This window comes from Haliotis cracherodii, unplaced genomic scaffold, assembly GCF_022045235.1.
Source record: "Haliotis cracherodii isolate W230 unplaced genomic scaffold, xgHalCrac1.p SCAF_7, whole genome shotgun sequence".
In the NCBI taxonomy this organism is placed as follows: domain Eukaryota; kingdom Metazoa; phylum Mollusca; class Gastropoda; order Lepetellida; family Haliotidae; genus Haliotis; species Haliotis cracherodii.
This window is the reverse complement of record NW_027266330.1, coordinates 6,892,461-6,920,055: the sequence shown is the minus strand read 5'-3', so window position 1 is coordinate 6,920,055 and position 27,595 is coordinate 6,892,461. Positions and strand designations below refer to the sequence as shown.

At 41.1% G+C, this 27,595-nt stretch overlaps 1 protein-coding gene across 3 annotated transcripts in view; it reads left to right on the top strand.

Moving 5' to 3' along the window:
- Window positions 1-26,552, top strand: part of LOC139448040 (uncharacterized) — a 47,764-nt gene extending 21,212 nt beyond the window's left edge. The window contains exons 1-8 of one of the 3 annotated variants that reach the window (XM_071229539.1): window positions 1,886-1,966; window positions 12,157-12,226; window positions 12,646-12,819; window positions 14,740-14,907; window positions 18,276-18,476; window positions 21,915-22,033; window positions 24,974-25,155; window positions 26,280-26,552. In XM_071229539.1, coding sequence (XP_071085640.1) covers window positions 1,955-1,966; window positions 12,157-12,226; window positions 12,646-12,819; window positions 14,740-14,907; window positions 18,276-18,476; window positions 21,915-22,033; window positions 24,974-25,155; window positions 26,280-26,307 — 954 coding nt within the window. In that variant the 5' untranslated portion in view covers window positions 1,886-1,954 and the 3' untranslated portion in view covers window positions 26,308-26,552. Of the gene's footprint in view, window positions 1-1,885; window positions 1,967-11,509; window positions 11,530-12,156; window positions 12,227-12,645; window positions 12,820-14,739; window positions 14,908-18,275; window positions 18,477-21,914; window positions 22,038-24,973; window positions 25,156-26,279 lie in introns of those variants that run through there. The other 2 variants (XM_071229540.1, XM_071229541.1) reach the window with 2 other exon arrangements.
- Window positions 26,553-27,595: the final 1,043 nt, after the last annotated feature.

Below are 27,595 nucleotides of genomic sequence, written 5' to 3'. Positions count from 1 at the left end.
CCTACGCCATCTCTATATTCTTTCAAGATATTATTTACACCCAAATGTCCATAAGTTTAACATTCTTTTATCTACAACCAACACAAAGCTGATTATTAATATCGCTAAATATCTGTATCACAGTAAAGAAGAAAGAACACGTATTTTATCATTGTGACTGTTGCCATAAATATGCCATACATTTTGTACAAAGGGCCTGTGGCCTGTACTGTACTGAATAAAGATTTTGAATACATCCTTACCTGAGGCAGGAATAGATAATTTCACAGAAACAATAGTCAAATTTATAGCCAAATACAGGTATTTGAAGATTTTCAGTTGTGGCAACACTTTCAGTAAAACCCATACAGTGTTTGATTTGTAGTAGTAAACTGTTCTAGTATTTTCTGTCTGTAGCTGTAAAGAAGTTCCGAAATTGTAGCGAGCAACTGCTCAGATATTAGGAGGAACAAGATGACATAGATATTAACCTATTTGTAAAATGTACAGCCTGAAGTATGTTGCCACATATCAATAAAATAGTTCAATATTGGCTGATTTATTTGTTGTAATGTAAGGGCAGAAATAGCATCAGTTACTACTGACAAATTTCTCTTGTAAAACCTTTCAACTTGTTCAAATGACACATCGAAAGGCCATGGGAAAAATTGTGATCTGATAGCACCATGTTAGGATTCTTAAATACAGTTTCAGCTTGACATTGAGTACTTTAAAGCGTATAATACATTCACAATAAGTTAGCTGTGTCTGCCAATCAGAGTCGGCGAGTAAATTGGAGTAGGGGACTAATTTCTAAGGTAAACTTGTTTCAACATTTAACAACTATTTGTGTTTGTATGAGACGATGTGTGTTTAATTCCATATATTTTACTTCAAAGCATGTTATCACAATAAATTGAGTCGGGTATAGGATAAGTTGGAGTAGAGGCTAATTTCTAATGTAAACTTGTTTTAACATTTCACAATTATTGGTCTTTAGGCACGGCGATTCGCTGTGCAGAGTTGCGTCCCTTGGGCACGCCAGAAACCTATGATTGTGGGTTCAAATCCCGGTTCGCCTAAATTATGTTTCTAGGTTTGTCAGCACCATACCCGTGCTCATGGGTTTCACCAAAGTGGTAAACGTCTGAGACCTGCATCACTTCGGGCTTTCCTCACACATTAAGCTGACACGCCGTGATATAACTTGAATACTGTTAAAAGCGGCGTTAAAAGCAAACTTACTCACTCACTCACTCACTCACTCACTCACGCTGTGGGGTGTTGTGACTTAATTTGAGGGGTGTGTGATTACACGCCATTTTGTGTACTGGTAGCTGAAGGCTCAGCAGAAAATCTCCCATAGTGGTTCTTCGGCTGCAATGAGAAGAAGCCGTGTTTAAACATTGATCATCATACACATTATAAAGCACACAAATGGCGGGACTCTTGCTAATATGTTAAATAAGATTGCAAGATGCAATAAGTTGTGTTAGCACTTACCGTTCCTTCTTTTCTTCATCCCTGATGTAGAAGCGTTTTAGTAGTTCAAAAGCCACATGCAGCTTCAACATTTCGATGTTGAAGTCGTTAAGATAGAAGTACAGGTGTCTAAAAAGCTCCCAGTTGATATACATCTCTACTGCGAGATAGCATAGGAATCTGTGTGCGACTGGATACATGAAGGTGCGGTTGAGGAGGCAGATTGCTGCAGATTGCTGCAGATTGCTGCAGATTGCATTGTATGGTGGTAGGCTGGACGGTATTTGCACATAGACCGGTATTGATTTATATAGATTGTTTAGATACGGTTTTATGCAATTTAGCTAGATTACGGGGTGTGGTTGCATAGAATGCGACTCTATAATTTTGTACTTAGTTAAACTTTGTGACACCCATCAGGTGAGAGGAAGTGAAAGGTGCCAGGTAATTAAATTAGCCGCGTGCACTGTTAAACTGTGCGAGACTGGACATTATGGGCCTAGATGTAAGTACATAATTACCGTATGTGTTTGGAGAATGACACTGACATGGTAAACCCTTCTGTTAACAGATGCTAAATCAAAAACCGTTGATGGGTTTATGTACATAGATATATACCAATTTGATAGCGGGTGGTTCCGTTTAATACTACTGGGGTGCCATGTTTAGGGATTAGTGGAGATCAAAAGATAATTGGGGTGGCATTTTTATGGATTAGTGAAGATTAAAAGATAACAAAATCAGCAATTGGTAGTTTGATAAATCACTTTTTAATGAGGCAGATGTACAGGGTGATGGGTTACGTAAAAGTGTAGTGGTAACCTAGCTACTTGCCTGATTATGACATCGTGCTTTGTTAACAGTTTAGTTACTGATCTCATAAACTCACGACTGACTGACTGGTAACCTCCCAAAACCCCTACATCCCATTTCCCCTACAGCTTAAGACAACAAAGTTCACGGTCCATGGCACTGCTAATCCCTAGTCTGTTACCTATTTCATACAATGGAACAACCCAAGAAACACGAATAGATTGAGATAAATATTAAATTACGATTATGATATTATTCAAAGTTCATAATACATTATAATAAAATGTTCATTTTTCAAAATTCATAATACATCATAATAAATTTCATCTCAAATGTTCAATTCACTCTTTATCCCAGCCTGAGGAAATGGCCAACCGCATCTAGAAACTGCATTGGGGATTTCACCTCTCTATTCAACTCGTCTATTCAAGAGGGTTCTCCTCCTCTCTGTACACTCTCTTCCTGTCATCAAATAGGACTTGGGGCTTTCCTCTCTGTGACATAACAAACTAAACATAGCGAAGCCCAGACATGTTGATGTCATGTTAGTACTTACTTACTTACTTACTTACTTTGGAGATTTACCGTGCGCTTTCCGACTGATGCGTATTTCGCACACGGGCCCGGCCAGGCCATTTAATGTGTTTCCGAAAGGGGCGAAAGTGGTCTGTGCAACACAAGAGGGGGGTTTAGGGGTTGCCTATATAGAATTTGGGAATTTTGAGATTTGGAATAGATGCCGATGGGGTTGGGGAGGAGAACTAAGGGAGCTGGGTATGGAGGATGATTGTTTGTTTATGTGATTTTGATTTGGTAGGTTATTGTGTTTTTAGATGCGTTTTATTAGTTCCGTTTTGATTAAGAATACGCCTAAGGCCTTGAAGTTTTCTAGTTTATTTTGTGGGTTTAGTATTGCTTCTAGAGTGAGAGCCTTGTTTAGATTGAGGGTGGTTTGTAATGCGGTTCGATGTGTTAGGTAGTGTGTGCAGTGGATGAGTGCGTGTTCTGGGGTTTCTGGTTGTTTGCAGTGTGGGCAGTTACCTGTAATGTGTTTTTTTAATTTTTTTAGGTGTTTTTTTAGGTTATGCCATTTTTTGGTGCTTTTTTGCTTTTTTACGCTTTTAATTTCTGATTTTGAGCTGCGTAAGTTTAAGCTTATTTCTGTGATTTTGAGGGATAGTTTAGCTGCTTTATCGGCGTTTTCATTACCGTATATTCCTACGTGGGCGGGTATCCACAAGAAGGTTATTTGTTTGCCTGCCTTAGTTAGGTCGTTGGAGCTTTTAAGTATTTGATTTATTCATTTAGGTCGGTTTTTGGTATTTTTGTTTTGGAGGGCTTGTAGTCCACTTAGGGAGTCGGTAAGTGTTAGGATTTTTTTGTGGTTTTTGGATTCTTGATTATGGAGGGCTGAGGCCATGCCCATTAGTTCTGCCGTGAATATTGATTGGTTGTTTGACAGTCGGAAGGATTGTGTGGTTTTAGTTGGTTGTGTGGTATGGACTCCGAAACCTGTGTGTTTGGAGGTCGGATCTGAGGATCCGTCCGTGTAAATGTGACACCATTTTGGCCAATTTTCGTGTATGTATGCTAGTGTGGTAGTTTTAGCTATGTTTGGGTCGGTTTGTTTATTTATTTGGCTAGCTAGTGTTGTGTCTATTTTGGGTATTTTAAGTTTAGGGGTGAAGATATTTGATTGTTTGCAGTTTTGTTTAAGATTTTTAATTTGGTGTTCATTTAGGTAGTTTGTTATTCTTTGGGATATTGGGGTAAGTAAGGGGTGTTTACGAGCTAGAGCTTGGTTTTTAGGGCTGATGTTTTGGTTTATTAAGTTTTGGATGAGAGGGTTTGAATGGGACGCGGCCCAGAAATTTAAGCTTAGCTCTTCCCTGCGTAGACTTAGTGGCATTTCTCCTATTAAGGCCTGAAGTGAGGTGTAGGAGGTGCCATGTTGGGTGCGTGTAATTAGTGTGAGAGCCTGATATTGTATTTAGTCAAGTTTTTTAGATAGAGAGTTGTTTAGGTTGTTGTATATGGCGCAGCCGTAGTCTAGTTTTGATCTAATTAGTGATATGTAGAGAGAGAGGAGGGTATCTTTGGAGGCTCCCCAGTTAGAGCCAGTTAGGCATCTTAGGGTGTTTAGGTCTTTACTGCATTTAGTTGTTAGGTTTTGGATGTGAGCATCCCAGGTGAGATGTTCATCGAACATAAGTCCTAAGAATTTGGTTTGTTTTTGAAATTTGATTGTTTGATTGTTTAGCTGGAGGATTGGGGAGGCGGGTTTCATGTTTTTATGTTTGAATACTATTCCTGTTGTTTTTTCTGAGTTAAGGGAGAAGCCCCATTTGTCAGCCCATTGTTGTATTTTATTAAGAGATGTTTGGAGTAAATTTTTGACCATTTTCATGCTTTTAGTGCGGATCCAGATGGCTCCATCATCCGCGAATTTTGATGTGTTTACTTTAGGGGATAGGCCCTCGAATAGATCGTTTATCATTATATTGAAGAGGGTGGGGCTGAGGATACTGCCCTGTGGAGTGCCATTTTCTAGGGGGCATTGGTCCGATGTCATGTTAGTACTTACTTACTTACTTTGGAGATTTAACGTGCGCTTTCCGACTGATGCGTAATTCGCACACAGGCCCGGCCAGGCCATTTAATGTGTTTCCAAAAGGGGCAAAAGTGGTGTGTGCAACCCAAGAGGGGGCTTTAGGGGCTGCTTATATAGAATTTGGGAATTTTGAGATTTGGAATAGATGCCGATGGGGTTAGGGAGGAGAACTAAGGGAGCTGGGTATGCTGGATGTTTATTTGTTTATGTAATTTTGATTTGGTAGATTATAGTGTTTTTGGATGCGTTTTATTAGTTCCGTTTTGATTAAGAATACGCCTAAGGCCTTGAATTTTTCTAGTTTATTTTGTGGGTTTAGTATTGCTTCTAGAGTGAGAGCCTTGTTTAGATTGAGGGTGGTTTTTAATGCGGTTCGATGTGTTAGGTAGTGTGTGCAGTGGATGAGTGCGTGTTCTGGGGTTTCTAGTTGTTTGCAGTGTGGGCAGTTACCTGTAGTATGTTTTTTAATTTTTTTTAGATCGTTATTTTGGTTGGTGTGTCCTGTTTGGAGTTTAGTCATTACTCTGTCGATTTTTTTTTATGGATGGAGAATTTTTGGTTTGGTTACTGGTTTGCAGAGTACTTTTTTGATTTGGCTATTTGAGTTTAGATAAAGGTTATGCCATTTTTTGGTGATTTTTTGCTTGTTTACGCTTTTAATTTCTGATTTTGAGCTGGGTAAGTTTAAGCTTATTTCTGGGATTTTGAGGGATAGTTTAGCTGCTTTATCGGCGTTTTCATTACCGTATATTCCTACGTGGGCGGGTACACACAAGAAGGTTATTTGTTTGCCTGCCTTAGTTAGGTCGTTGGAGCTTTTAAGTATTTGATTTATTAATTGAGGTCGGGTTTGGTATTTTTGTTTTGGAGGGCTTGCAGTCCACGTAGGGAGTCAGTAAGTATTAGTATTTGTTTTGTGGTTTTTGGATTCTTGATTATGGAGGGCTGAGGCCATGCCCATTAGTTCTGCCGTGAATATTAATTGGTTGTTTGACAGTCGGAAGGATTGTGTGGTTTTAGTTGGTTGTGTGGTATGGACTCCGAAACCTGTTTGTTTGGAGGTCGGATCTGAGGATCCGTCCGTGTAAATGTGACACCAATTTGGCCAATTTTCGTGTATGTATGCTAGTGTGGTAGTTTTAGCTATGTTTGGGTCGGTTTGTTTATTTATTTGGCTAGCTGGTGTTGTGTCTATTTTGGGTATTTTAAGTTTAGGGGTGAAGATATTTGATTGTTTGCAGTTTTGTTTAAGATTTTTAATTTGGTGTTCATTTAGGTAGTTTGTTATACTTTGGGATAATGGGGTAAGTAAGGGGTGTTTACGAGCTAGAGCTTGGTTTTTGGGGCTGATGTTTTGGTTTATTAAGTTTTGGATGAGAGGGTTTGAATGGGACGCGGCCCAGAAATTTAAGCTTAGCTGTTCCCTGCGGAGACTTAGTGGCATTTCTCCTGTTAAGGCCTGAAGTGAGGTGTAGGAGGTGCCATGTTGGGTGCATGTAATCAGTTTGAGAGCCTGATATTGTATTTAGTCAAGTTTTTTAGATAGAGAGTTGTTTAGGTTGTTGTATATGGCGCAGCCGTAGTCTAGTTTTGATCTAATTAGTGATATGTGGAGAGAGAGGAGGGTATCTTTGGAGGCTCCCCAGTTAGAGCCAGTTAGACATCATAGGGTGTTTAGGTCTTTACTGCATTTAGTTATTAGGTTTTGGATGTGAGCATCCCAGGTGAGATGTTCATCGAACATAAGTCCTAAGAATTTGGTTTGTTTTTGAAATTTGATTGTTTGATTGTTTAGCTGGAGGATTGGGGAGGCGGGTTTCATGTTTTTATGTTTGAATACTATTCCTGTTGTTTTTTCTGAGTTAAGGGAGAAGCCCTATTTGTCAGCCCATTGTTGTATTTTATTAAGAGAGTTTTGGAGTAAATTTTTGACCATTTTCATGCTTTTAGTGTGGATCCAGATGGCTCCATCATCCGCGAATTTTGATGTGTTTACTTTAGGGGATAGGCTCTCGAATAGATCGTTTATCATTATATTGAAGAAGGTGGGGCTGAGGATACTGCCCTGTGGAGTGCCATTTTCTAGGGGACATTGGTCCGATGTCATGTTAGTCAGTTTCAAGTATCTATATACTAAACCTAGCCATCTCAACTGTAAATCGTCCATCTCAGTTTCTAAGTGTAATAATTTTTTCTTCCTATTGTTATTTTTTGTAATTTTTAAAAATTGTCTTCTCATCATATAGGCATCTTTCATTACACTTACATTATTTACTTTTTTTAAACTTCCCCTAGTCCCCTAAAGCTCTACCCCTTTCATTTCTACTACCTCTACTCCAGACCTTAATCTCTCCTTTAGGTGAGTTCATAATACCAGACAGGTAAATGCCGCGTGTTGTTTTAACTAATTGTAGGGGAACTGGGTTGTAGGGGAAATGGGATGTAGGGGTTGTGGTAGATAACCGACTGACTGATATAGAAGATTTAACGTGCGCTTTCCGACTGTAGCGTATTTCGCACACGGGCCTGGCCAGACCATTTAGTGTATTCCGAAAAGGGTGAAAGTGGTGTGTGCAACCAAAGAGGGGGCTTTTAGGGGTTGCTTATATTGAAGTTTTGGAATTTTTAAATTTGGAATAAATGCCGAGGTGGGAGGGAACTAAGGGAGCCGGGTGAGGTGGGTGTTTGTATGTTTATTGGATTTTGGATTGGTAGATTAATTAGTTTTTAGATGCGCTTAATTAGGTCTGTTTTGATTAGGAATACGCCTAGGGCCTTGAAGTTTTCTAGTTTATTTTGAGGGTTTAGTATTTCATCCTGAGTAGGAACCTTATTTAGATTGAGGGTGGTTCTGTGTGTTTGGTAGTGGGTGCAGTGGATGAGTGCGTGTTCTGTGGTGTCAGGTTGTTTGCATTTGGGGCAGTTGCCTGTGGTGTGCCTTTAAAGTTTTTTTAGGTGGTTATTTAGGTTAGTGTGTCCTGTTTGGAGTTTTGTAATTAATCTGTCAATTTTTTTTAGGGGTGTACGATTTTAGGTTTGGCAAGTGGTTTTCTGAGCACTTTTTTGATTTGGCTATTTGAGTTTTGATATTGATTATGCCATTTTTTGGTTATTTTTTGTTTGTTTACACTTTAAATTTCTGATTTTGAGATGGGTAGGTTTATGCTTATTTCTGGTATTTTGAGAGATGATTTAGCTGCTTTATCGGCGCTTTCGTTGCCGTAAATTCCTACATGGGCGGGGATCCACAAGAAACAAGAGGTCAGCCTGATGAACTTCATTCGTTGTAAAAATATCAAACTTCTTCCGCGGTATATAACACGTGTGTATTTATACGTTTTGCATCTTACCTTATCATGAGGAAGAAACAAGAGGTCAGCCTGATGAACTTCATTCGTTGTAAAAATATCAAACTGCTTCCGCGGTATATAACACGGTGCCGGTAAGTATATTTGCCACATCGCTTGTTTCTTTAACCAATCCTTGGCCACATCTTTAGATACCTTAGCCGCAGTGGCTAATTTTTGTAATGCTCCTATACCTTTCCAATATCCTGGTGGGCGATAGTTAATTTTATTCATTATTAATTAATATTCATGTTTCTTTTAATACGACTCATGACGATCGTTGAATCGCATCAGCATTTTGACATAAAGAAATTCCCTCTGTAGTAGCAGTATAGGTATTTAAATCTGGCTCCAGTGGTGTTGCGGCAGAATCACCATTACCTATACTACTTATCGTCAAAATTGCTATGCAAAATACTATTCCATAAAAAAACAGACCATCATTGGCCACTGACAAACATGGGAGCAGTATTAGAATAAGAACAAATAATTATACACAGTAAGACGTGATGATGTGTAAGCACACAGAAAAACCTAGATAGGTTAACCTGCACAACTTACTTTAAATACGATGTACTGTGACATTATAAAGCTGTATATAGGTAGATACAATACTAAGCTTCAGATGTAAACACATTTGATGATACATCTGGGTGTTTAAAGTTGATTTTGACAGCCAGGTCCAAGTCGGACGCAACACAAGCCAAACACTACTGATAGAAACTATGTTGAAAAGGTAGAGTGAAAAGGGCTTCGCTTTGAGCACTGTGTTTTCTTTAACTACCCCAATATGAGACAATAAAGTGGTAGATAGGTTGATATAATACTAGTCTTTAGATATATCAAGTGCTAGGACAGTTATTAACACGTGTCGTGTAAGCCCTATGACCTTCGCGAATATCCACTTCCCGAAAACATCCTGTGTTGGTTTAACATGAATTAGTAGAGGGATGCCCAACACGTTAATTAGTGAAAGAAGAGTAGTGAAAGCGTAGTCAAAACACTGTCTTTCCTACCCAGGACCCCTACACGCTAACAATCTCATCAAAGAAAACACACAGTCACGACACTGACTTTTCTACAAGGACTCACGGTATGTAGTCATAATTACCAGTTTATTACATTGTTGAAGATGCATTTTCATTCAAACTCAATTAAATGAGCAAAACTATACGTTTGTGGGCATTTGAGATCTGGCTAGATATGCACGTTTCGTTTTATTATTCTACAATCCGTTTTTAGTATTACCTGCTGGCCCGGCCCAAGACGGGCCAAAGTGTTATTGGCTATATACATCATTATCGGCGACCATACCTACATATTATTTATGCAACATACACACATAACATTATTGAACAATCACCAACCAAAAACGTGCACTATATTTGAGTAATTCGGAGTAAATCGCTTGAAAACCAGAAAGTGGAGCTGTTGGTAAGCGTCGCTGATCTAGGTAACATGTAAAATAGCAATCGTTAAACGAAATCAGATTTGAAACGTATCAAATACTTCTAGCTATCGTGATACCAATTTCCATCTGTCGGCATAGCGTTTATATTTTTGGGATAGTACTATATATAAGTAAAATCCACTTTATAATGTCACTGTTCATCGTATTTAAGCAGACACGTTGGTTGAAGTAGACCTCTTTTCCCTATACTCTCAACAGTTACGCAAGTTTTCGGTCCGACTTGGCCAGGGCTGTGAAAATCAAATCAAACCTGACATACGTATCATGAAATGGATTCACATCTATAGACTAGTATTATATCTACCTAAATACTGCTTTATAGTGTCCCAGATCGCGGTACTTAAAGAAAACAAGGTGCTCAAAGTGAAGACCTTTTCCCTCTACATTCTCAACATAGTCTCTATCAGAAGTGTTTGGCTTGTGTTGCAAAAAAAGTCTGTGGTTTCTGTGGATGAAACTAAGTTTGACAATGTTACAAATGATCAATTTCTTAGTCTTCATTAGGATTCCTCATCCTGTATCGAGGACAATTGTTTACAGTTAAGTAAAATTCTAATTAAGATTTCTTAAAGCTGTCACGGTGGCAAATTAAAATTCCGATATCATGGTACACAGTTCTATTGTAAAGTCAGATTGGGACCAAATCCGTGTTCGAGATGGTGCTTCGTATTTTTATCTCGAATTTGAAATAAGCGGTTAAATTTATATGCTTTGTTTGTTTGTTTTGTTGTTGAACGCCTCACTCAGCAATATGCCAGCTATATGACGGAGGTCATGCAAAAAAAAATCAAGTCTGGACCTGACAACCCAGTGATTGACATCACGAACATCAATCCACACAATTGAGATAAAATGACAACCATAGTCACCATTTAATATAAGCGTTGATTTGTTGCAGATCTGTTCTAACCCTGATCTTGACAGGTCCAAATCTATATGTATTCTTGTGGTCGGTCGTGATTGGAGAATAGGTTTGAGAGTTCGGTACACACATTAGTGGTAAATATCTCTCATGTTGTGACTGATAGGGACTTTGTCATGTTTTGAAGAAATGTCATCACTGTCAGGCTTTTGATGGTAAACAAAGCGAAAGCTTTGCCTCGAACATGCTACTTCCGGTCTCAAAATATATGCTTTACTGCTTTTCTTCTGATTTTCGTATTAATAACATTACAACGTTTCTTAAGGTTATAGACTCCAAGGATTCATTAAAGTGCATTTTAAGCACCTGAAATTGACAACTCACACTCACTCACCTAACGATTTATACTAAAAATAGATACGAGATTTGAATGACTGACAAATACGTACTTTCTTGTATTCTCATACATAAAACAGCAGTGAAAACATGATCTAACATGGCTTACTGTGGAATGTCTCTAGGATTGTAAACTGTCCGTATTATTCCAAATTGCATGCATACACATGTACATGTCTTTATTTGGTTTTGTGTCTATACCCGCTAACATATGTGGCAAGATACACCTTCCAGGATAGTGGACGATGAAGATACTGACGTAAATTTCTACAACATGTCCAAACATTCCCAAACAGACAGAATCATATGATTTCTTAAAGTCAATCCAGCACATCGTTATTGTCGTTTTGCCGTCTACGTCACCATTATCCTCCAAGGATAGTGGACGGTATGGACACTGACGTAAATGAGACCAAACTAGGCATACATGTTAAAATGATTTGGAATATTTGGAAATGTGTGCATTTTAATTAATACAAACATTATTTTAAGCGCCAGGAAACGTGATTTTTCTTGTCATGAATGGCGAGTATAACAACTTGGGAAGCTAGCTTGACATTTCGTATACGTAAGTACGGTCCTCATAGTGTCTTTGCCTTGTTTCTCCCGATTCTCATTAGTTTCAAAAGAAACAGATAAATGAGTCATACAATGATTTCATTGGATTTATCAAAAAGAACCTATCGGGTTTGTTCGCTTGGATACGTCTGACTCTGTATGTGGGCGTATTCCAAATAATTGTATATGTAATTATCATTTTCCATGACGCCCTCTACATATTCTGCGTCGTACCATTGATGGTCTTGGAGTCAAAACCAAAAAGGCGATCGTGCGATGACGGTAACAAGAGGATCGAACCATGCCTTAGATACTGTGTTTGTGTCAAGTTGAACATCCACTTTGATAAAAAATCACACATTGACGTTTTCTAGTGGGAAGTGACTGGTTGATGGTCGATTTGATATGGCACTTTGCTTTCAGACTTGTTTTCAGTCTTGACATGCTTCACAAGAGGATCTTCAGATAAATAAATATGTGCAATAGTGCACGATTGAATTCAATCATGAAAGACCTCCTTGTTAATCACGCCATGGTCCCCGACCTCGTCATACCAAAAGATGTTAACATATGGTGATCATCATCATTATAAACAACTATCATCATCATTATCATTATAATGTTTATGTTCCCGTAGATGCAGATCCTCCTAAAGCTGTGTGTTTCAGTCTGGGTGCTAGTGTTGGATGCAGGAGCACAGGTCGACAGTAAGTAGCCTGCTATTATTTCTACTTTGGTGTGTTGTGTTTCTAGGTCTTTTTCGATCAGGTCACTGGGATGAGAACTAAACCATTTTAAAATTGTCTATTTCTTAAATGGTATTTATGAGAAACTGGAATGTTAAAAAGTGTAGACATACATATTTTATGTTTTTATAAATAATTCTGAAGACTTACGTGTGAATATCAGAGGATAATTAAGAAAAAATAAACCTGGACGCTGTGTCACATTCCTGTCTTTTAGGCTTGACTGTATTAGATGGTGTATTAAGGAGCGCCTTCAAATCAAAATAAAATGCCAAAGTCCTACAACCTAGAAGGCAGCATGTCACTTTATACCTTAAACTGAAAATAAAGTTATATATTTAACTTTTAGGATAATAATCAGACAATGTTGTTTTTCTCAGTTTGTGGTAGTGGACCAGTGCTAGTTGCCAACTCAACGCCCCAGACACTCCAGAACACAGATGGGTTATCTTCACAATGTACAGTACAAATCACCGTGCCAGCTGGTTCCTCTTTGAAACTTGATTTTACCAGATTTAATTCCTCGGCCGATAGTATTGAGCTATTTGCGAATGGTGAGTGAAAACACAAACGTATCGTGAAAATTGCTTAGTGGGCAGAGAAGGGGTGTAGTGGGCAAGGTGTTCGCCTTGAGAGTTGTTCAATTGTTCAATCTCCTGGCCGTGTCATACCAAACGATTTTTAAAGATGGCACCTCTGTTTCCTTGCCTGGATCCCGCCACACAGGGAATAACACAAGGACGGGTCGACTCAGAGTCAGTGGATTGTGACTGAGTGAGGCTACCGTGTTAAACTGCGGCATCTCAGTGGGCGAGCACAATAAAACCAGTATAATTCCAGGCTAGTACAAGCAGCAACACACACGTGCAGAAACGTTGCTATATTAATGGAATAATCTTGACAGCGACGTTATAATTCATTTCCCCAGTGGGGACCCGGGGTCGAATAGAATGTGTCCTCAGCACCTCATTGCTGGTCGGAAGAGGCGACCGAATTGGGCAACTTGTTTGCCATGGGTTGCGCCCCTGTGTCGGTGGAGGAAGGGAGTCTGGTGGTTGAAGGCACTGGAGCCAGGAACAGGTGTTCCTTTTGCCCAACACTTCACTTTGATCCTTTCTTCATCTAGACGGGTGGTAGAATGGGCCCGGTTCTATCAATCGGCTGGTCATACCGTGCTCTGTGCATTTCAATTTTGATTATATAAGTGTATCACACAGTAAATGTGGTACATGACAACCTTGCCTAGAGTCCTATGCCAGAAAGCAGTGGCGCATTGGCCAAACTGGCATTATTGACCTCCAGGTTCCAATTGTCTTCAAATGACTGTTAAAAGGCAGAACCAATCTGACTTTTATTCTGTGTGACATTATTAGCTACCTATGTTGATATAGCTTGCGTATAGCACGCCTGTAGCCCTATAGTGTATGTTGACACTCCATGGTGGGTGGGGAGTAGGGTTGTCACATATGTTTTCTTTCGTCATGGCTTCTCAACAAATCTCTGGTTCTCGTTACAAAAGTAATTGAAGGCACGTTGACACAGATCTAGTTTCAACTTCTGATGATTTGCCAGTGCCACCATCGTTGGATCCAGGACTATCTCATACAGATTACCAGATAACTGTTCAATCTTACAGCAGAAACGATTCTACTTCAACAGCACTAAAATATATCAACAACCAAACTAAACATTAACAGTTAATCAGTTTTTCAGATTCTCTATTTTGTCTTCCACACATGTTCTGTTTGACTATAGATTTATCCATCACAAGGGATAACTAAATGTATTTCAAGACATCATATATACACATGCACAAAAGTTAAGCGCCACCATATTTTAGTCTCTTGATTTCACGTGTGGGAATCAGAAATACGAAATATACTAGTTGTAAATCTTTTTCTGTGATACGTTCAGTTATTTTACTGTCCTTCGTGGGGCGGTCGGGGGTAGCCTATTGGTTAAAACGTTCGCTCGTCACGCCGAAGCCCCGGGTTTGATTCCCGACATTGGTACAATGCGTGAAGCCCATTTCTGGTTTCCCCCGCCGTGATATTGCTGGAATACTGCTAAAAGCCGCGTAAAACCATACTCACTCACTCACTCACTCACTCCTTCACTACTGTCCTTTTTTTGGCCAGTGAGGTTCCAGGGACAGATTACTATATCCCCAGCAATATATACATGGTTGTCTACTAAAACTAACCGGGAGGTTCTGTTGTTGTAAAATGCTGCTTAAACAGGTCCACATCGGATTGAGTACGCTTCACTCATGTTTCATTGCTGTGTAATTTTGTATTCGTATTCTTGTCATCTTCTCTGTCACCACTGTGATTTGGAGAATATACATCGCTGCGAGTGAATGATGATGTCAGACAACATTAATCAATATAAAATTATGCACATTATCCCTACAAAATAGCCGTGCCATTGAGATAGATTGTGCTCGATTTTAAATATTGTTCATTCTTGTATAGATTCGTCAGTCAACGGCGTGTGGTTTGCAGCAGTCAACGTAAATGCGTTAAACGGCAGAGGCGCACCCACCTACGTTTACCATGGATCTGTCTACATCAGAGTTAATTTCTTATTCGCAAATTCGACATTTGTCATGACGTATCAAGAGGTAGACTTCGAAGAGAACAGTAAGTCGTAGCCATAGTGTTTAGTATTTGGGAAACTGGGGGCCCATTTGTATTAGGTTGTATATTTGACAGGATCCGCTGATCACAGACAAAAAGAGATTCACCTGATTATGTTTAAACCTTTGGTGTGTTCATTGTAATTCCTGCATTCTGATTAGCTGAAATGGTCACGTGTTCAATTGTATTCATTTCCAAATGAATGTAAAAACAATAAGCCATGCCCACCGAGGATGACTACTTTCACCACTACGGAATATGTGGGAATCCCAATTTTGCTGTTGATGGAATTGCCTTTCTGCTCACCTGTATTATCATGCGCGGGGCTTGTGATCTTAAGTCATGCATTCATCATCCAAACTTGATTCATGTCACGTCACAATATGTATTCCTACGCAGGACATTTTAATCAATCTCGTAATATTTTGTGTCTCGTTTGATTAATATAACTGTTTTTCATTAATTGGGTATGCATAACACATAATGTAATATCGAACCTATTTATAACGATTGATTCTTTTCGGTCCATTTTGAGGTATGACTAAGAATACCGATGTGCAGACTTTTGCAAGAATCCACTGTGCCCCAATGAACCAAAAAAACACAGAGTTAATCATTGAGTAATCACTCTACTATCAGTACCCAACTAGGGCTCGTGCGCGTCCCCAGTTTGTCAACCTGCATCAATTCCGGCTTTTTCTCTTCACTCACTCATTCTCTCACGTTAACAAGGATATATAACCCCAAAACGAGGTCCGTCACAAAATTGTTTTCACAACATGTTAACTTAAAATGGGAACTTGAAACAGGTTAAAGGTGTGGTATTTTTAATCCAGAGTAACAAGCTAGAGTAGCTCAGTGATCTTAGGGGAGGAGATGTGGTCATTATTTGCATGAAAGACATCATACCCAATGTATGGATACGATAGGGGTTTCCTTACAGTTTTTTTAAGTTATCAGAACAATTAGTGAAGTATCATTTTTAATGACCATGTACCTTGTTGTATGTGATGACAAGAGAATAATCACCAATAAGTCATATTCTTGTGTCATACTTCTCAATGGATGATTTCAGTCAAACTCATGTAAAAGAAACACTCAAAACCAGTTTCTTTCCAGCCAAAACATAGGCCACAAAATAGAACATTTTTGATGTTTTTCAGCGTGGGTTAAGTCAGTGCATGATGTTGTCATTGGTAGAATGCTCAAACCTAAAAAGAGGAAGCGGAATTGGAATAAACCCTGTCCCAAGACTGTCTACCCTACAAGAAAAGTCACGTTTTGATCTTAATCAGCCCAGGGCCCTCATCCCTTTACAAAAGCCCAGACAGTGAATGGGACCGCTCCAAGGAAGCGCTACCTACTCGAACTCACCGAGAACGTTTTGGAGAATGTGAAGACTCCCCAACACTGCAGCATTCTGCATTATCCAGATTGGCAAAGGCCTGTATTCCTGGCAGAAAACCCATGTACTCGCCCAATGTCAGATAATAGATTGGGAGGTGCCAAACCTAAGGCACCGAGAACAATGGGGAGTCAGACAGCTTGGTACTTGGGATGCAAGCGTGACATTGCGAAAGTAAGGTCTGCATATTTGCCATGTTTTCCTCAATCTTGTCAATAACATTAGTGTCAAAAGGGACAGAAAATTCAATGATATAAATGATTACATTGGATTTATCAAAAAGGACGAGATCAGGTTTGTTGGACTGGATACGGGCCTATTCCTAAGAATTTTGTATTTATCATTTTCCATGACGCCCTCTACATATTCTTGGCCGAACCGTTGATTGACCTCTGTGTCAAAACCACAAGCATGGCGAAGACGGTAATACAATCATCGAGCCACTCCTTCATGTCGCTCAAGATAATGTTTTTGTGCCAAAGCTTGCCATCCACTGACAATGTGTTTGACAGTCTCATTAATTTCATTACATAATCTACATTTCACACTAACATTTTGATGCAAAATCCTATATTGACGGTTTCGAGTGGAAGTGACCGATCTTGAGCAGCAAACAGAAAGGCTTCTGTTTTAATTTTTCAGGCCAGACGACTTCATTCATGTGAAGGACTCTTCAGGGTTGCTAATTTTCTGAACACACTGCACATAAACTCGATGCAGTGCTCGTTCCGTTAGCCTCCCCTTGAAAAAAACAGAGTCTGGGCCGATTTGATATGGCACTTCACTTGGTTTACACCCATTTCTGTACCGTTCAGCAGTACAGAAGCTTTAGCAAAATCAACATTGACATTGAGATTATGTCCCACATCGTTGGCTCGTTTACGAATACGGTGGAATGCTTTCTTTTCATAATTAGTCTTGACATGCTTCACATGAGGATCATGAGACAAATAGATGTGTGCAAAAGTGCAAAAAAACATTGTATCCTGAAGAGCCTCAACGTTAATCAAACCACGCCCTGTCATTACGATTGGTAAATATAAGCGATTGAGGGAAGAGTGAGGGGTAGTTGGATCTATTGTCTGACATGATGCTTCGTGTGAGAGTGTCAATACCGTCAATATTCTTGTTTCGTCTAATAACAACACCAACAGGATATGGGGTACAGCATAAGTATTTGTGGCTTTTACTTCAGCTCTGAACTCCAGATTTTCTTGAGTCTACATTTGTACTCTGCCCGAAGTTTTTTCTTGATACAGGCATTCTGGAGTTTGTCCCTAATCTGCTTCCCTGAGTACGTGTAGGCCTGACCTTTCACGAGATGGTCAATAAACCCCCCTCCACCCTCTTCCCCCAGGTATACGGACTGATCTTAACATTTCTACCTTGCCACGTTCCAAATGAAGAATGTTTCATTTGTCGAGTGCAAAGGACATGCCGATATCATTAGAAAAGGACTCGACAATCAATGAGGCGAAGGTGCCATGTCTGCATCAATGCATGAACTGGACACACTCGCTACTGACCATGGGAACTTGCTTGTGAACCCTCTCTTGTGTTGTGGCTCATTTGCACATGCCAGGTTCCCTGTTCTTATGGACTGTTGACCGTTACCACACCTTGAGACATTTGGGTAAGCTCTATGTATGAACTACCCGATAAACTGCACGACTGGTCGACAAAGCTACAATCAAAAACAAAATGCCCAATTGTTCTCGAGAAGTATAGCGTAATTTCACCTTGAATTGGCAATTGTAATGGCCAGTGCTTGATACAAATGAGCATTATTGATAAGGGACAGACGAAAGCATCTATTTAACCTGACTGCTGTAGGCTGAGTGCACTGATTGTTCTCTGGCGTTGATGTCTGGAATTATATTCATTGCAAGGGTAATAAAACCCGATGCAAATGAAAGTGTATCACTTTCATGACTATATTACTATGTGTGCCATATGTCTGTTGCAGTCTGTACTCTACCGAGTCTGGTTTCTGCTGACACCACTGTCCAGGAAGTTGTGACGCCCAACTTCGGGAACGGTCCTTATTTTGACAATGCAGATTGCGAAGTCATGATCAAAAGTAGCATCACTGGTGCGAGGGAAGTAAAGGTGGAAGTTATGTCTTCCCATTTTGAGTGTTGTTGTGACGGTGTACGAATATGTGACGGTAAGTATATAGAGGTTATCACGCGAGTGTTTTGGGGGATGGAAACTATACTTTATTAAGAATATGCATTCTATTTAGCGAGACTTGGTGAACTAAATACATAGCGTTTATTCCTTATACCTAGGGCATTACTAGAGATGAAAAAAATACAGAGGGTATCCCCAGAGATGGAAGTAAGACGGAGGGTATCCCCTGAGATAGAAGTAAGACAGAGGGTATCCCTACAGATTAAGATAAGACAGAGGTTATCCATTGAGATGAAGGTGACGGGGGGTATCCCCTGAAATGGGAGTAAGATGGAGGGTATCCCCTAATATGGAGGGAAGGCAGAGGGTATTCCCTTAGATGCAGATAAGACGGAGGGCCTCTATAGAGATGAAGGTAAGACAGATTGTATCCCCAGAGAAGAAAATAAGACAGCGGGTATCCCTTGAGATGGATGTAAGGCAGATGGTATCCCCAGAGATGGAAATAAGACAGAGGGTATCCTTAGATATGAAAGTTCGAGGCAGGATATCCCCAGAGATGTAAGTAAAATGGAGGGTATCTTCAGAGATGGATTTAAGACGGGGGTTATCACCTGAGATGGGAGTAAGACAGAGGGAATCCCTTGAGATGGGAGTAAGACAGACGGAATCCCCTGAGATGGGAGTAAGGCGGAGAGTATCCCCTGAGATGCAGGTAAGACGGAGGGCCCCAATAGAGATGTAGGTAAGACAGAGGGTATCCCCAGAGAAGAAAACAAGACAGAGGTTATCCCCTGAGATGGAAGTGAGACAGAGGTTATCCGCTGAGATGGGAGTAAGACGGAGGGTATCCCCTGAGATGGGAGTAATACAGAGGGTATCCCCTGCGATTGGAGTAAGACGGAGGGAATCCCCTGAGATGGGAGTAGGACAGTGGTTATCCCGTCACCCCTGAGAGGGTAGTAAGAGACAGGGTGACCTCTGAGTTGGGAGTAAGCGAGAAGGTATAATCCTGAGATGGGAGTAAGACAGAGAGTATCTCCTGACATTGTAGTAAGAGAGAGGGTATCCTCTGAGATAGGAGTAAGAATGAGGGTATCTCCTGAGATGGGAATAACACAGCGGGTATCCCCAGAGATGGGAGTAGGACAGAGGGTATCTTCTGAGATGGGCATAAGACAGAGGGTATTTCCTCAGATGGGAGTAAGACAGAGGGTATCCCCTGAGATTGAAGTAAGACAGAGGGTATCCCTTGAGATGGGAGTAGGACGGAGGGTATCCCATAAGATGGGAGTAAGACAGAGGTTATCTCCTCTGATGGGACTAAGACAGAGGGTATCTCCTGAGATGGGAGTAAGACAAAGGTAATCCCTACATATGAAGTACGACAGAGGGTATTCCCTAAGATAGAAGTAAAACAGAGGGTATCTATCCCCTGAGATGGAAGTGTGACAGTGGGTATCCCTTGAGATGGGAGTAAGACTGAGGTTATCCCCAGAGATGGTAGTAAGACAGAGTGTATCTTCTGAGATGGGAGTAAGACAGAGGGTATCCCCTACGTATGAAGTAAGACAGATGGCATTCCCTGAGATAGAAGTAAAATAGAGGGTATCTATCCCCTGAGATGGGAGTAAGACGAAGGGTATCCCCTCAGATGGAAGGAAGACAGAGGGTATCCCCTGAGGTGGAAGTAAGACAGTCCGTATCCCCTAAGATGGAAGTGAGACAGTGGGTATCCCCTGAGATGGTAGTAAGACAGTCGGTATCCCCTAAGATGGAAGTGAGACAGAGGGTATCCCCTGAGATGGTAGTAAGACAGAGGGTATTCCCTGAGATGGAAGTGAGACAGAGGGTATCCCCTGAGATGGGAGTAAGACAGATGGTATCCCCTGAAATGGGAGTAAGACGGAGGGTATCCCCTGAGATGGCAGTTAGGCAGAGGGTATCCCCTGATATGGGAGTAAGACAGAGCATATCCCATGAGATGGAAGTGAGACAGAGGGTATTCCTTTAGGTGGGAGTAAGACGGAGGGTATCCGCCGAGATGGAAGTGAGACAGAGGGTGTGACTTGAGATTGGAGTAAGACTGAGGTTATCCCCAGATATGGGAGTAAGACAGATGGTATCTTGTGAGATGGGAATAAGACAAAGCTATCCCCCACGTATGTAGTAAGAGAGAGGTATTCCCTGAGATGGAAGTAAGAGAGAGGGTATCCCCTGAGATGGGAGTAAGACAGTCCGTATCCCCTGAGATGGGAGTGAGACAGGGGGTATCGCCTGAGATGGTAGTAAGACAGAGGGTATTCCCTGAGAAGGAAATGAGAGAGAGGGTATCCCCTGAGATGGGAGTAAGACAGGTGGTAACCCCTGAGATGGGAGTAAGACGGAGGGTATCCCGTGAGATTGGAGTAAGACAGAGGGTATCCCATGAGATGGAAGTGAGACAGAGGGTGTCCCTTGAAATTGCAGTAAGACATAGGGTATCCCCAGAGATGGTAGTAAGACAGAGGGTATCTTGTGAGATGGGAGTAAGACAAAGCTATCCCCTACGTATGTATTAAGAGAGAGGGTATCCCCAGAGATGGTAGTAAGACAGAGGGTATTCCCGGAGATGGAAGTTAGACTGAGAGTATCCCCAGAGATGGGAGTAAGACAGAGGGTATCCCCAATGATGGAAGTAAGACAGAGGGTATCCCCAGAGAGGAAGGTAAGACAGACGGTATTAGCAGCGATAGTATTTAGAGAAGGAAGTAAGATGGAGTCTATCCACAGGCTTTAAAGTAAGTCAAGTGAAAGCCAAAATTGCAGTTTGGAGGGACTTCTATCTCATTACATTCTCATCTTTTACTCCGACGCGATACATTTTCGCGTGAAGATGGCCACCACAACGGGTCCACCTTTTACTCACTGTCGAAGCTTTTAAATCGGAACCACATGAAAACAAAGTAGCACCACCCTAATATATTGTTGTTAATATTTCATAAATTCCGTCGTTTGAGGGTATTGGCATGTATCAAAGGGCGTATCATGAAGAGTATATCTGGATTTTGTGTGGGTTTTCATTTGCTAAGATGAACATTTCCGAATCGAGGTGTTTAAAACAGAATCATTTAGAAAGCCGGCGGGTGATTGGCTCAATAATCCACAATCCGTCGTTTACATTGGACTGTCAAAGTTTGCTCAGGGTTCTCATATGATGTCCCCTTCTTTGGAGTGAGCGAGTGTGTTTGGTTTTACACCGCTTTTAGCAATATTCCAACAATATCACAGCGGGGGACACCAGAATGGGCTTCATACATTGTACCCATGTGGCGAGCGAACGCTTTAACCACAAGATTACCCCTTCCCTCGATCTCCTTTGGAAATGTGATTAGATTTACATGTGTAGTATCTGATTACAATATCTGATTTTAAAACGGTATACCATAATCTACACGCGATAAACACGATGTTTTCTTTATTTCTTCTTCAGATGACGGCTGTCTTAATTTGTGTTATACATCCAAAAGGATCTTCCATGGAAGCAGTGTTAGCATTCGTCATTGGTCAGATTACTCTTGGGGTTACACTGGTACGAGATTAGAGTACACCGTAGGTAAATATCTTCTTTATTATCTTATTTATCCCCTCCTTTTTCAAAAGTAAACATAGTATATGATTAAAATTAAAAATTTATTTCTTCCAAACTGTAAGATCTGTTTAAAAATGTTAAATATCCATGTATTATGTATATGATTTCTTGAAAATAAATATATATATATATATATACTCTTCAAAATAAGAAAAAGAAAGCCAGATTTCTGTGAGGTCGCCAAAATGTTGTGGAAAGAACATTTGGTCATTGTAATCCTCTCAGTTATCGGTACATAGGAAAAGTCCAAGGTGAAGGTCAGGTACCATCAATAACGCGTATTTCCCCCTGACATCTGCCCACGGAAGAGACGAGTTTGCGAATCACATCCTTGGGTATGTGATTCGGTAGCCCACACTCTACCTGCAACGCAAAAGCCAACTCCTGCAACGTCTGGGGTTGTGGTTGACGTCGGCGAAGCCGTCTATCCAAATGAAACTCTATCGGTTTCAAATCTGGGGTTCTGGAGGGCCAGGGGAGAACATCAGTGTTTGTGTTGTATAGACAGGATCTTGTGATCCGTGATGTCCTCTTGGAATACACCTTTGCCGTTGGTTGCGTTGATGTATTTTTGAGCCGTAAGTTTGCCCTGGATAGGCACCAAAAATGTCCTGCCATGATGAGAGATAACCGCCCACATCATAATGCTACCCCCACCAAACATGTCCACTTCATGTACGCAGTTTACGGCGTAACGCTCTCCCCGACGTCTGTAGACCCGTGCTCTTCCATTCCCTCGATGGGGGAGAAATCTCGATTTGTCGCTGAACCAGACATCTCTCCATCGCAGTTAACCACCAATGCAGACGTTGTTGGCGATGTTGTCGACTCAATATGACGCGTCGAACAGAACGTTTTGCTCGTAGACCTGCTGCTCTTAAATGGTTTCGTACGGTCTGGTCGGAAAATCTGTGCAGTCCGGGTCTTTCTGATGCGGTTGAAGTGGATGTGATCGTCTTTTCACGTATGTGGCGCAGTCGAATGTAGCGATCTTGGGCGGGGGTGGTTGCTCTTGGGCTTCCCGAACTTGGCCGATCACGTGTTGACCCATGCTGTTGAAACCGATCCTATAGCCTTGTGATGGTGCTGGGTGCTACATTGAAAACACTGGCTTCAGCTGATCGTGATTCCCCTGCTAGCAAGCGGCCTTTGTCGCAGTTTCTTTGCACTTCTGTTAATCATGGCATGTTGTTGAGCAGTCACTGTTCGATTGACGCAGATGCCAGCCAATAAAAAATCTGCATTTTAATACCGTTCATAGTACTGCTGCACGTGCAGCTCCAAGGCCCTTTTTTTACTGCACTGGGTGCGTTTTTCCGAATCGTACGTGTTTCCCGACTAATGGTTTGCATGTCCTGGTTGTGATCATTTTGATCCGGGAAATTTGTCACTGACACTATAACACATTAAACCGCTTCATTTTGCACATCTTGGTCCGTAAATGTTGCTTTTATGGCCAACAATATCGGTTTTGTGTTTCTATTTTTGAATATTATTATAATATAATATAATTCTGATTGGCTTGCGCTGTTCCGACGCACGGCGGCCTTCGAAAGGGGGACGAGCCGTCTTGTAGGTTACGGATACCCTCTCACCACATGTCTATTCCCGTTTCTCGTTTGCACAAAACATATGTCCTTGTTACGTTGTAGCGTTAGCGTATTAGAACAATTAGAACATATACCTCGTATGGTGGAGTAATCCAGTTATATCACGGCGTGTCAGCTTAATGTGGGAGGAAAGCCAAAAGTGATGCAGGTGCCAGACGTTTACCCCTGGGTATGGTGTATGGTGTAGCACGGGTATGGTGCTGAGAAACCTAGAAAGATAATCGGGGCGATTCGTGGGTCACGACGGCGATGGTCATCACGTGACGATGTAAAACCGTCGAACCGAGGCTTGTTCCAACCTCGGCGCGTTGTGCGTGTTTTAGTCGTTACGAGGTGAGTTAAAATTAGGTTTAACGTCGCGTCAAAGATTATTGCTGCTTGTTCTTGTCCAGACTGATGCCGATTTATAGTGCTAGCTCACTGAGATACCATGCCGCAGTTTAACATGAATATCCCACTCAGACACACTGTACTGACTCCGAGCCGACCAGTCCTTGTTCTAGCCCCTGAATGCAGAGCGCCAGACAGGGTAAAAAGAAGAACCATCTTTTAACGTCTTTTGGAATGACGCGTCCGGGGATCGAACCCCGGACCTTCTGCTCTTCGGGAGGGTGCTCTACCACTACACCACAGAGGGGGTCTGGTCGTTACGAATAATAATGACGAAGAATAACGACCCCCGAAGCAATGGACATAGCGAATCCTAGTGGTATGATTTACGTTGTTCTTACTCATATTTCCGCTTTATGACGGCGGTCTGACGTAATCGAGTCTGGACCAAACAATCAAATATTTGCCATAATGGGCATGAAAACAAACGCAACTGGGATACGACGACATACAATTCAGTGAACATGCCCAACAGATCCAATTAGTTCCCTTTACAACAGGCATTGATTGCTGAAGAAAACTTCTAACCCGGATATTCAAGGGAGAGGGAAGATGAAATGGGTTTAAGGTCGGGTTTCAGATTATTGGACATATATAGCAAAGTGTTTGCGTGTGGCAGCTTTCATTAGTCCGGATTTCAGTCGGTTTTATAGTGCAGGCCCACTGAGATATGCTGCTGTTGACCAGTCCTTGTTCTCGTCGAGCGCCAGGCAGGGTCACAACAAGCACCATCATTTAACATATTTTGGTATCATGCCGCACTCAACAATATTCCAGCTATATGAGGGCGGTATGTAAATATTCGACCCCACCTCCACCCCTACCAAACAAAGAAAGAGGTATTGTCCTTGTGTGGATCAAGCCTTTATTTCATGTACTTATATTAGACGTCCGTTTCAGATTTTACTGACTGGACTCCGTGGAAGAGCAACGCCTGTTACTGTGACTGTACCACCAAACAACGCCTTGTCGACGACACTAGAACAAGGACTTGCCTCAAGGACAGCTGCATTGGCGAGACTAACCAGAAACGAACCCGTGTCTGCAGAACCACGTGTAAGGATTGCGTCCTCGGGAATTAGGTAAAGCTTATGAACAATACAATATTTGGTTCCAGACAGGATATGTTTAGGACTAATGCATGTAGGAAGAGCAGTTCAGTGGGTATTTTACACAACACAAGTTGTCACAGGATATCCAGCATGTTTCGCGTGGACATATGTTCTTTGAACAAACACGGGAACACATGACACACCAACAGAGAGTTTTAACACCATTTTGATCACTGATGTGGCAAAGTGTGAAGTGTCCTACACCTGCCTAACACAACACTTCCTGAAAGCGCCACCATTGCTATAACCCGGATCAAACAACCTCTGATAAAGAGTCTCATGACACTGTTTGAAATCGTCGTAGAAAGAACACATTCAATTGCACCGCAAAGGTGAAATCACACCAGATGCTGTCGCTGATCGTCACAAAGAAAATCTGGCTTTTGGAAATTTGAAATAAAAGCTCTGGTCATGGTCTTGTGTATACATGCTTCTGAATACTTTACATGTATTGTCATTCTAAATCGTAATGCATACATCTCGAATGCACAGAACACATCATATGTAAAAAGAAAATCATGTTATTTTCTTTCTGTACTAAAGTCTCTTCTAAATGACTTTATAAACTTCAAGTGACGGTATGCTTTTCTTGTCGGGCCGGGTTATACCTCTTAAAAGTAAAAACCCGGAAATCATGTTAAATCCGAGAGATAGCTTCAATATGTGTACAGATTATGGAAATATTAACGTGTAAGCCGGTGTGCATACCGCGTTGAGGATTTACGCAAAGCCTGTACGCCCGTTTATAACTACATAGCCCGAAGTAAATACATCAACAAAAATAACTTCACAGACTGCATATTTCACCAGGAACAAACACAAACTGTAAACAATAATTATCATTGGCAACAAGTGATCAAATATGTAACTGTTTTTGTTTTTCTAACTTATCAGACATTGATATGTGCAACAGCATTTTAACAGATTCTACGTTTCTGAGAGCAATAGGCGAGAGGCGTTGTATCCATATGAGATCAGTCTTCCTAGTGTGGTACTTGTCAATCTCTGGATTTTTTAACGATTTTTATTGAATCTTGTGAAAAATTATTTTTGTCTGTTTTGTATAACTGAAGACGCCCTTTCATATTTTACAGTTCCGGTCTGAGAGAATTCAAAGAATGATATTCTGTAAATGGATTCAAGATATGGTTGCGCATTCATCACTGACTAGAGAGGGATTCACAAAGCTGAAAATGTTTCGGTGCAAATACTGATATTTGAAAGTATTTCTAGGGGAAAATGAACACGGTATCTGCTTATATTATTTGAAGACATGTCTATCTTGGAATGCCAACGACTTTTTGCATTTTGCTTTCTTTTAACTTGCTTTCGGGATTTACAAAGAAATAAAGCAAATGGTATACGTCTCCTGGCCTTCTTGGATTTGCTGTTGTGGACAAGTGAGTTAATATTAGTTATTCTGTCATGACATAAAAGAATGTTTGGGGTATCACGGGGCATCAAATGGTATCTAGTGGTATAGTGTCCGCCCGGAGAGCGGAAGTCGCGGGTTTGATCCCCGGTCACGTCATACCAAAAGACGTTAAAAGATGGTACTTGTTGTAACCCTGTCTGGCGCTCGGCATTAAGGGGCTAAACAGGGGCCATCTTCCCGAGGCAAGAGAGTTAACTGACTTTGAACGTCCAGTTTCCATCCTTGCCGAACTAGGCTTTCAATTCGGGGGCTCGATCGTAGCGCCACCAGTGGCTATTATGAGTTATGTCCCTTCTAAGCCTCTGCTATGGACCAATCAAATTCCATCTCTCGTATCAGCCGCGCCCAGTCAAGACGATCTGATCGATAATCAAGATCTATATTGTGATAAAACGGGTCTTACATCGCTAAGTGCATCAAATCAAGTGAGCACCTTGATTAAAAACACGAAAAGATTAGGAAAATATCTGTTGACAACGAGTTGGCGGTGCACATGCTTTGCAAATCCTGCAATCGACCGAAATCTGCATGACAGTTTACGAACCGGATTTCGATTTCGGTGCGCGATTTTGATTGGACTATGCATAGACTTGTTAGTCCAGCCAAAATATAACTCCATAATACCAGCCTTGTTCGGCAAGGGAGGAAACTGGTCTTTTGTAGTCAGTAAACTCTCTTGCCTCGGGAAGATGAACAGGGGCCGACGGAGTCATTATGCTGTGTCTGAGTGAGGTATTCTTGTTAAACTGCGGCATGGTATCTCAGTGGGATAGTACAATAAAATCGGTATTGGTCAGGACTAGTACAAACAACCACATACACACAAGTGCAATAATCATGAACGAGACGGTCAACCCCATTTTATCTCACCTCACACAAAAAGGCGAGTGTAGGGATACATTCATAGCCTACATCATACATACACTAATGACTACAGATAACCCATCACAACTATATAAGAACATTGTCGGATGG